Consider the following 11,419-nt stretch of genomic DNA (forward strand, 5'->3'; position numbering starts at 1 on the left):
ACACCTGAACATCAGCAGGAGAGGACTCTTTAAAGTAGAGACACTACATACTGATATACAACCTGAACATCAGCAGGAGAGTACTCTTTAAAGTAGAGACACTAACATACTGAACATACACCTGAACAGCAGCAGGAGAGGACTCTTTAAAGTGAGACACTACATACTGATATACACCTGAACATCAGCAGGAGAGGAACTCTTTAAAGTAGAGACACTACATCTGATATCACCTGAACATCAGCAGGAGAGGACTTCTTTAAAGTAGAGACACTACATACTGATATACACCTGAACATCAGCAGGAGAGGACTCTTTAAAGTAGAGACACTACATACTGATATACACCCTGAACATCAGCAGGAGAGACTCTTTAAAGTAGAGACACATACATACTGATATACACCTGAACTCAGCAGGAGAGGACTCTTAAAGTAGAGACACTACATACTGATATACACCTGAACATCAGCAGGAGAGGACTCTTTAAAGTAGAGACACTACATACTGATATACACCTGAACATCAGCAGGAGAGGACTCTTTAAAGTAGAGACACTACATACTGATATACACCTGAACATCAGCAGGAGAGGACTCTTTAAAGTAGAGACACTACATACTGATATACACCTGAACATCAGCAGAGAGGACTCTTTAAACAAGTAAGAAGACACCTACATACTTGATAATACTACCTGAAACATCATCAGGAGAGGACTCTTTAAAGTAGAGACACTACATACTGATATACACCTGAACATCAGCAGGAGAGGACTCTTTAAAGAAGAGACACTACATGCTGATATACACCTGAACATCAGCAGGAGAGGACTCTTTAAAGTAGAGACTCTTTAAAGTAGAGACTCTTTAAAGTAGAGACTCTTTAAAGAGGAGGTGAAGGAGTTAATGTTTACAGGAATGTTAACTCCTTCTTGTTCTCCTCTTTCTCCTCCTGCAGCTCCTTCACCTCCTCATTCAACGGCCAATCGCTGAGGAGATGCCCGGGACTCTGCCCAGATTTCCCAGCATGCCGCGGGGGATGACCATGCCCTCGCTGCCCCGGGGCATCAACCCGCCGAGTTTACCCAGCATGCCGAGGGGCATCAGTATGCCAAGTCTGCCCAGAATACCAAGTTTACCCAGGATGCCAAGTTTACCCAGAATGCCCAGTTTTCCCAGTTTACCCAGAATGCCCAGTTTACCCAGCATGCCGAGGGTGGTCGCCGTTTCTGCCTCCGTTTCCCAGACTCCTCGGCGGTTGTTTCAGGACGTCTGTTCTGTGATCGACCATCAGACACCTGCAGGTAACAGCAAGGCACTATTACACATTCAACTCATTATTTATTAAGTGATCATTTGGACATTTTCTTTGCTACTTGTTGTCTTAATTAAGCCGTTAAGTCAATTCAAACATCACAAAAGTGTAAACGAAACCCCCAAATATGAAGTATATCCTTTAAAGAGTCTTGAAAAGTAAAGAATATTCACTCAATAATAACAGAGAAATCCTGCAGCTTTTTATTTGGTTCCCATTTCTGCTGGAACGATAAATAAATCCAGATTATAGCTGAGCTGCTGCACATGGCCCGGATCTCACACACACACACACACACACACACACACACACACACACACACACACACACACACACACACACACACACACACACACACACACACACACACTAATCTTCTGTGTGACATCGACAAACGTGAAAAACCTTGAATCTCCAAAATGTATTTTATTCTGAAATGTATTCAGAGTGGAGATACAAGGTTTTAACGTGAGGCTGAATCAAAGGGGGCGGGGCCAGTGTGTGTGTGTGTGTGTGTGGAGGATTAACCACAAATGTGTGTGTGTGTGTGAGAAGAGAGGACAGTTTGAATGTGAACTGCAGCAGTCGTCTTCATGTACGGTGAGGAATATTCATTATTGTTAATATTATTATTATTTATTATATTATTATTTATTTTATTTTGTATTATTGACTGAGTAATATTTAAACATGTCATTATTGTGAATTTTATTCTTATTATTATATATTTATTACTATTATTGTTTATATTCTTTTAAATTATTCATTACCTGAATGTTTGAACACATTGTAGGTGATAGACTAAGGGGGCGGGACACCTCTCAGCTGTTAACCAATCACGACAGAGCCAGCTAATTGAGTGCTTTTAATTGGTTGTTTTAAGTATTTCTCAGTGCCTTGCTCAGAGGCAGGTCGGTTTGGGGATTTCAACATGTGACCTGCAGCGATAAAAAAAAAAGATTACGCAACAAGCAGCGCAGGATTAAGTGTGTGTGTGTGTGTCTGTGTGTGTGTGTGTGTGTGTGTGTGCGTGTGCGTGTGTGTGTGTGTGTGTGCAGGTCTGTGCGGATGCTGCTGGGCGCTGCGGCCCCGATATAAGAGGCTGGTCGATAATATTTTCCCAGAAGACCCTGAGGTAAACACACACACACACACACACACACACACACACACATTTAAACAAAGGGTAAATTCACTGTGATATGTGTGTGGATTAAAGAGCAGAACTGTGTGTGTGTGTGTGTGTGTGTGTGTGTGTGTGTGTGTGTGTGTGTGTGTGTGTGTGTGTGTGTGTGTGTGTGTGTGTGTGTGTGTGTGTGTGTGTGTGTGTGTGTGTGTGTGTGTGTGTGTGTGTGTGTGTGTGTGTGTGTGTGTGTGTGTGTGTGTGTTCAGGATGGTCTGGTGAAGGCCAACATGGAGAAGTTGACGTTCTTTGCTCTCTCTGCTCCGGAGAAACTGGACCGGATCGCTGCGTACCTCTCAGAGCGTCTGACCAGGGAATTAAACCGGCACCGATACGGGTCAGCACACACACACACACACACACACACACACACACACTTCTCTCTGTGAATGTGTGTAATAATCTGAGAGATTACGGTTGCATCACACTCATGTATTTATAACTCTGCCTTGTTTACTCACACAGGGATCATCAGTTAATCCCTGCAGATTATTATCATATTATTTAACTGCAGATATTTGATCACACACACACACGGAGGTGACACCGATCAAATCACATCAACATGTATCAGAGCCCCAAATCACAAGAACTGCCTCAAAGGGCTGGACAAAGCAAACATTAAGTATTATATGCAAATAATTATGCATGACTAAATGTATTTAGGGAAATAAATCATGTGGAAAAATGTGTGTGTGTGTGTGTGTGTGTGTGTGTGTGTGTGTGTGTGTGTGTGTGTGTGTGTGTGTGTGTGTGTAGATATGTGTGTATAGCGATGGAGGCCATGGAGCAGCTGCTGCTCGCCTGTCACTGTCAGAGCATCAACCTCCTGGTGGAGAGTTTCCTGGGAACACTGCGCCTCCTGCTGGAGAACGAGAGGCAGCACCTGCACCTGCTGGCTACTAACGCTGTGAGTACACACGCTCTAATACACACTGTACACACACTGATACACACTGTACACACACTGATACACACTGTACACACTCTAATACACACTGTACACACTCTAATACACACTGTACACACTCTAATACACACTGTACACACTCTAATACACAATGTACACACTCTAATACACACTGTACACACTCTAATACACACTGTACACACTCTAATACACACTGTACACACACTGATACATACTGTACACCATGGGCGTAGGAAGCATCCTGAATGTGGGGGGGACATTTTTAACGGGGGGTGTGGGGGCGAAAAAAAAATCTAGATTTCCTGTATTCTGGTGCATTTGAACAGGTGGTTTGATACTTTTATGCGGCTATACTAGCATGAGGAAAATGATGGGTACATTTTGTAATTTCATCCAGTAGTAAAGAAAGAAACATATTTGATTATTAATTCAGAGCTGTCTTTGAATTAATAAAAAGCAGTTTAAATGCCCATTTTTTGTACATTTATATACAACAATAAATATTTGTGAGTGCATTGAGAGATATTGTTGTGGAGAGTCATTTATATATAAATCGCAAAATACATTTGTGAATCCTTCTGTGAGCATTTATTAATATTGAGACTGATCTGACTCCATACGGATGTTAAGTTCACCTAGGAATGGTATCATTGACTTAAATGTTGCTCTTCTGTCTATATTGGTCATATGATGCCCCTTGACTGAAATGTTTCCTGTTCAATATCCCCACTGATTTCCTTAAAATCCTGGGATGAGAGTCCACATCACAATTTACTCTCAACTGTCATTTCCCTTTCATCACTCACCTCAGCAATGGACCTCTCTCCACTGTCCCTGTATTCTGCCTCTGACTCACTCTCAAGTGCCTAGATGTCAAGAGGTGGTGAAGTGATCATTATTTATTGAGCAGTATACTCTTTCACATTGAATCATAACAAGTCATACTGAATGTAAATACAACTGACTCTAAAGTAAGTCCCAGTCTGTGACATTGGACATTTTGAAGACTCAAAGTCCCAAGCAGTAGGTAGAATATTAGCTAGTCTATGTAATGTGCACAGAAAATAAATAGTTAACTGAATACTGGGATGGAAATAGCCTATAAGCACTCAGTAAAACATAAACACACACAAAAAGCTTCTGAATGATAAGAAGTATAATTAAAACATAATGCACATTACCATTTTGAGAGAGAGTACCTAAGTTAAAGAACTCAGAAAAGAATCTCTTATCGAACTGAGGCTCCAGTAAAACACACTGACTGCGTCTCTACATGGACATCAGTAAGCCGTGTATGAGTATTATCCCGGTTATGATCATATTGGGGATATGGTGTTTACATGAGCACAGAGAGATCGGGTTATTCATGTTCCCTGTTTACATGATAAATACTAGTAACCTGGCATTTCGATGCCTTTTCTAAACTATTCAGTATTTGTATCTCTCCATCATGACATAAAGACGAAACTCCTCTCCAGAAGTGAGACACCGCCATCACTGTTAACTGATTAACTGCTACCAGCTGATGACTTACTTTCCTCTTCTTTGAAACAAATGTTCTTATGTCCATGTTGTCTGGGGGAGAAAACATATCAAACCAAGAGATCGTCAGCTTTGATTTTCGCTGTATTAACCATTTCCTGATCATTTGGTGTGTGTGCCTTACCTCCACTACCGGCATCGCTTCATACAACAGATCTGAGCTGTCCAACTATGACATCACTCCTTGAACATGCGCGCGCTATGTGAGAATCTGCCTTGGTACAAAGTAGCAGTGAAAACATGGTACTGCCGAGAGAAGAGAGACGGAGGCGGTGCATCGGAGGTGCAAATCTCACTTTATTGGGGAGCAGAAACTGACATGCTGTCGGGTCGCAGCCGCAGAAGAGAAGAGAAAGTGAAAGGGAGGACACACAGTAGGTACCGTCAACACATGTGTCCGTGCGGAAACAATACCCCCAACCTGTAGTTCCTGGATTGAATTATGTAACCCCAGTGTATGAATCAGTGATCACTACACAAGCCCCCCCAGAATTCAACCATGGACACAATCCTCGCGTCCGGGAGGAAGCACCACAGGGGCCGAGGAGGGCGGGGCCACCGGCGAGGGCCGGGCCAAGGAACGGGCCGTCGGAAGGGGGCCGCAGGAGAGGGTAGGGGCCCCAACGAGGGCGAGGGCATCCCCACCGGAGGGTGGAGGGCGGGCCGGAACGGGCCGTCGTCAGGGGGCCGCAGGAGAGGGTAGGGACCCCAACGAGGGCGAGGGCATCCCCACCGGAGGGTGGGGGGCGGGCCGCAGAAAGCAGGGTCGCGTCGTGGGGACAGGCGTGAAACACCCGGAGGTCCCCAGCAGGGAGGAGCGCTGCCCGGCCGCAGGCGAAGGCACAGCGGCGGCGGGCACGAAGTCCTCGGGAGGAAGGAGCCGTGTCCCCGGGAGGAGGGAGACGTGGACAGGGGAGAGGCCAGACGGGGCGCCGTCGAGGTGAGCCGCGGTTATAGGAGAGGCCAGGCAGGGTCCCGAAGCGCGCCACCCGCGGGCCGATGAAGGCACGTGTGACGTCCGAAACCGCCGAGGCGAGGGAAGAGGCGAGACGGGGTCCAGAAGCGCGTCACCCACGGGCCGAAGCAGGCGTGTGTGACGTCCGAAACCGAAACAGCGAGAGGGTCCACACGAGGCCGACCAGACATGGTCGAACCTCCTCTCAGGCACCAGAAAAAGCTCAAAGGGTCGTCCCGTCCACGATCAAAAACAGGTGGGCGAAATAGCGAGAGGATCCACATGAGGCCGACCAGACGTGATCGAACCTCCTCTCCGGCACCACAAAAAAACAAAAAATAAATAAAAAACCAGTCGGATGTCGATAGCTGTCGATAGCTGTCGTTAGCCGTCGAGGCCAGCCGGTCTCGACGGCCGGTAGTCGCTGTCGTCGTCGTCGGCCCCGGAGCCTCTGCTAGGCGGCGTGCCCTTACCAGGGAAGGTGCTGCAGCGTGCAGTGGCAAGCACCTCAGGGGTAAATCGCGGGGCGGCCAGGAGGAACCGGCCAGCATCTTCGGCCAAAGCGCGGGGCTCAACACTAGCCGAGTTAGCTAGCGCAGCCCGGACATGCAGCATGTCCCGAAGAACCAGCTCCACGAGGCAGAAGTCGGGTCCCTCCAAACCCAGCAGGTCGTGCATCGTCCCCTCGTAGCAGGAAGGCTTGCTGCCCTCCAGTGCCGAGACGAAGCGGGAATGGCGAGCGACGTCCCCAGCCATTCCGTGGGGCGCACCGAGCCTCAGTCCGTGCGCACGAGTCTCCAAAAATCCCCGGCATTTCGAGAAAAGCTGCGCTTTTTGCCGTGTTCGAGTCAGTCTCGGATCCTTCGCGAGACTTATGTCGGGGTCACCAATGTAGTGCCGAGAGAAGGGAGTCGGAGGCGGTGCATCGAAGGTGCAAATCTGTACTTTATTGAGCAGCAGAAATGCACATGCTGTCGTGTCGCAGCACGAGAACAGAAGACCTAGTGAAAGGGAGGACACACAGTGGGTGTTTCTCAATCGCGAGTACGCTTGCTTGGTAGCACATGTCTGCCGAGCATCTTGCTTCAGAAGCGAGTCAAGAATACTTCCTGGCATTCGGAAAACAAAGAGTGGAACAGGCTAGCAAGTGTGCAGGTGTGCGTCATATGAGAGGCCCCGCCTCTTACATCTTCCGCCACAGATTTGGGGAAATTGGTCCGTGCGCAAAGCATTGTGGGGATTTTAAGACCGCGAAGTCTACTCATATGCAGCCTCGATATTTCTCCAAACGGAGTACGCCGGGCTCGGTAGATTTCCAAGTATGCTGGAGATTGGAACAGTACTTCGGCGGCACTCGATGACGTAGCATGCTTGAAATAGTGGCTCTGAAGCAGCTTTACTCGACATTGAGAAACACCCAGTAGGTACCCCGGAGGTACCGTGAAGATATGTGTCCGTGCGAAACAATACCCCCAACCTGTAGTTCCTGGATTGAATTATGTAACCCCAGTGTATGAATCAGTGATCACTACAGTACGGAGTTTCATTGATTTGGGCATTCTCTCAATAAACAAGTGGAATGGATTTCATTTGATAGTGAAGCACTGACACAGCGCTCTACAAAGTGCGGAGAGTGGATAGACCGATTCACGGACTTTCCGCATAGTAAAAGTGGGGGGGGTCTAAACTAACCATTTGAAAAGTGGGGGGGACTTGTCCCACCCTCATATAATGGCTGCGACGCCCATGCTGTACACACACTACTACACACTGTACTACACACTACTACACACTGTACTACACTCTAATACACACTGTACACACACTAATACTACACACTAATACACACTGTACTACACACTAATACACACTGTATACACACTAATACACACTGTACATGCTCTAATACACACTGTACACACACTAATACACACTGTATACACACTACTACACACTGTACTACACACTAATACACACTGTACTACACACTACTACACACTGTACTACACAATACTACACACTGTACTACACACTGTACTACACACTACTACACACTGTACTACACACTGTACTACACACTGTACTACACACTACTACACACTGTACTACACACTAATACACACTGTACTACACACTACTACACACTACTACTACACACTACTACACACTGTACTACACACTGTACTACACACTAATACACATTGTATACACACTACTACACACTGTACTACACACTACTACACACTGTACTACACACTAATACACATTGTATACACACTGTACTACACACTGTACTACACACTACTACACACTGTACTACACACTACTACACACTGTACTACACACTAATACACACTGTATACACACTAATACACACTGTACACACACTAATACACACTGTATACACACTAATACACACTGTACACACACTAATATACACTGTATACACACTACTACACACTGTACTACACACTACTACACACTGTACTACACACTACTACACACTGTACACACACTAATATACACTGTATACACACTACTACACACTGTACTACACACTACTACACACTGTACTACACACTACTACACACTGTACTACACACTACTACACACTTTACTACACACTGTACTACACACTGTACTACACACTGTACTACACACTACTACACACTGTACTACACACTACTACACACTGTACTACACACTACTACACACTGTACTACACACTACTACACACTGTACTACACACTACTACACACTTTACTACACACTGTACTACACACTGTACACACTGTACTGCATGTACTTATACCTCAGAGGGGAATACTGCATGCAAACTCCAACTGAAGATAATAATACATTTGTAGAGATTGTGAGATCAGGAATAAATCCTAAAACCTGAGTCAGCATTGTTTGTTGTTGTTGTTGTTGTTGTTGTGCAGTTTGTGAAGTTTGCGAACATCGAGGAGGACACGCCGTCGTATCACCGCAGCTACGACTTCTTCGTGTCTCGCTTCAGTGAGATGTGTCACACGGAGCACGGAGACAAAGACCTGCAGGACAAGTCTGTTATATTATTATATATTCATTTGGTATTTCAAGTTACTATTTAGTAAGTGTGTGGTGTGTGTGTGTGTGTGTGTGTGTGTGTGTGTGTGTGTGTGTGTGTGTGTGTGTGTGTGTGTGTGTGTGTGTGTGTGTGTGTGTGTGTGTGTGTGTGTGTGTGTGTCTGTGTGCGTGTGTGTGCGTGTGTGTGCGTGTGTGCGCGTGTGTGCGCGTGTGTGCGTGTGTGCGTGTGTGCGTGCGTGCGTGCGTGTGTGCGTCTGTGTCTGTGTCTGTGTCTGTCTGTGCGTGTGTGTGTGTGTGTGTAGGATCCGGGTGTCGGGGATCCGCGGGCTGCAGGGCGTCGTCAGGAAGACGGTGGACGACGAGCTGCAGGTGAACATCTGGGAGCAGAGACACATGGAGCAGATCGTCCCCGCTCTGCTGGTCAACCTGCAGCAGGACACACACTGCAGCAGGTACACACACACACACACACACTGCAGCAGGTACACACACACACTGCAGCAGGTACACACACACACACACACTGCAGCAGGTACACACACACACACACACACACACACACACACACTGGTTTTCATCTGTGTACAGAGTTTTGGTTGGCGAACAGGACTCACATTCCTCTATTGGGGAATGGTTGTAAGATTTGTATATCACTCAAGTGTTTTGTGTGTGTGTGTGTGTGTGTGTGTGTGTGTGTGTGTGTGTGTGTGTGTGTGTGTGTGTGTGTGTGTGTGTGTGTGTGTGTGTGTGTGTGTGTGTGTGTGTGTGTGTGTGTGTGTGTGTGTGTGTGTGTGTGCAGTGGGTCTCCAGCAGAGCAGACTGAGGTGTGTTTCAGAGAGCTTCTGGGTCGAGCTGCTTACGGACACATTAACAACGCCATCAAACCTGTACTCATGTAAGACACACACACACACACACACACACACACACACACACACACACACACACACACACACACACACACACACACACACACACACACACACACACACACACATTACTGCGTGTGTACTATATCAGTGGTACTTTGTGTGTGTTTCAGGCACCTGGACAGCCACAGTCTGTGGGAGGGACGGAGCTTTGCTGTTCGATGTTTCCAGATCATCATGTACTCCATACAGGTCAGAAATATATATAAAAACACGTCTTAAAAGCATTTTTGTTGAGCTTCTGAAGTACTTTTCTTGATTAACTTGTACTGTATCTTATCTCCTGTGTGTGTGTGTGTGTGTGTGTGTGTGTGTGTGTGTGTGTGTGTGTGTGTGTGTGTGTGTGTGTGTGTGTGTGTGTGTGTGTGTGTGTGTGTGTGTGTGTGTGTGTGTGTGTGTGTGTGTGTGTGTGTGTGTGTGTGTGTGTGTGTGTGTGTGTGTGTTCCAGTCGCAGCACTCCCACCTGGTGATCCAGCAGCTGCTCGGTCACCTGGACGCTCACAGCAGGAGTCCGGCTTCAGTCCGAGCCGGCATCGTGGAGGTTCTGTCGGAGGCCGCTGTCATCGAGGCCACTGGCTCTGTGGGTCAGTGTCTGCTCATATCTCTGTGAAGGTGTGAGATATCCACCAAGTACTGCCCAAAGTATCCTCTAAGGCAGGGGTGGGCAAACTTTTTGGCTTGGGGGCCACTATGAGTTTTAAATTTGACAGACGGGCCGGGCCAGTAGCAGATCGATACAAAAATATTTAGCTGTCCACTCCTCATTATACACTCGGCACTCAATGTTGACTTTTCTTTTCTTTGGTCCACTCATTGTTATAGATGCAGGTTCAAAGGTGAATTATTGCGTCATTGCATCATCGTTTGCGTCATGACGTAAACATTTACATGCCTTCTTATGACCCACACAGCGTTTTACGTCGCTGATTTTCTCCGCAACACCGCTCACAACAACATCAATAGAGGACTGCGTCGGGTAGTTTTTAATCATACGAAGCCAGATTAAATTAAAGAACTACTTCTCCAACCTTGTACTTTTCTCCAGAGTGCCGTGGTGTTTATTAATGTGGTTCAGCTGCATTACTGCTCGCTGCAGTGCTGCTCGTCCACCGGAGTTTATTCTCCCGTTAACTCACGGCAGCGGCCGCTGTAAAGTATTCTCTGTCTGTCACACAAGCAGCTGATACATATCCCCCCCCCCCATAAGTGAATGTGTTTCAGTCGGAAAGCTGTTCGGCATCACAACGCTGTTATGAAAGTTTCACTGGCTTTCTACAGGTGATGTTAGCATAGCAACCAAAGCTAATCAGACTATCTTGACTACTTGTTGCTATCATATTGTGGCATAAGCCGTTTTCTACACGCATATTTTACCAGCGTAGTTTTCGTTATGATTTTACTTGTGATGGCCACATGTAGCCCATGTATTGATCCGATAGCTGCTATAATACAAAACAACAGGAAAACGTCTGCCTCTTCACAATGATCAATAA

The 11,419-nt window shown here is 46.5% G+C and overlaps 1 protein-coding gene across 1 annotated transcript in view; it reads left to right on the forward strand.

The window, feature by feature from the left end:
• The first annotated feature begins 1,881 nt into the window (after window positions 1-1,881).
• LOC117475882 (protein EFR3 homolog B-like) overlaps window positions 1,882-11,419 on the forward strand; it is a 17,918-nt gene continuing 8,380 nt past the window's right edge. Inside the window, exons 1-9 of the mRNA XM_034122219.1 lie at window positions 1,882-1,917; window positions 2,376-2,452; window positions 2,710-2,837; window positions 3,260-3,410; window positions 8,871-8,992; window positions 9,300-9,529; window positions 9,811-9,892; window positions 10,040-10,118; window positions 10,375-10,510. Of these exons, the coding sequence (XP_033978110.1) occupies window positions 1,911-1,917; window positions 2,376-2,452; window positions 2,710-2,837; window positions 3,260-3,410; window positions 8,871-8,992; window positions 9,300-9,529; window positions 9,811-9,892; window positions 10,040-10,118; window positions 10,375-10,510 (1,012 nt within the window). The 5' untranslated portion in view covers window positions 1,882-1,910. The remainder of the gene's footprint in view (window positions 1,918-2,375; window positions 2,453-2,709; window positions 2,838-3,259; window positions 3,411-8,870; window positions 8,993-9,299; window positions 9,530-9,810; window positions 9,893-10,039; window positions 10,119-10,374; window positions 10,511-11,419) is intronic.

Source organism: Trematomus bernacchii, unplaced genomic scaffold (genome assembly GCF_902827165.1).
Source record: "Trematomus bernacchii unplaced genomic scaffold, fTreBer1.1, whole genome shotgun sequence".
In the NCBI taxonomy this organism is placed as follows: Eukaryota; Metazoa; Chordata; class Actinopteri; order Perciformes; family Nototheniidae; genus Trematomus; species Trematomus bernacchii.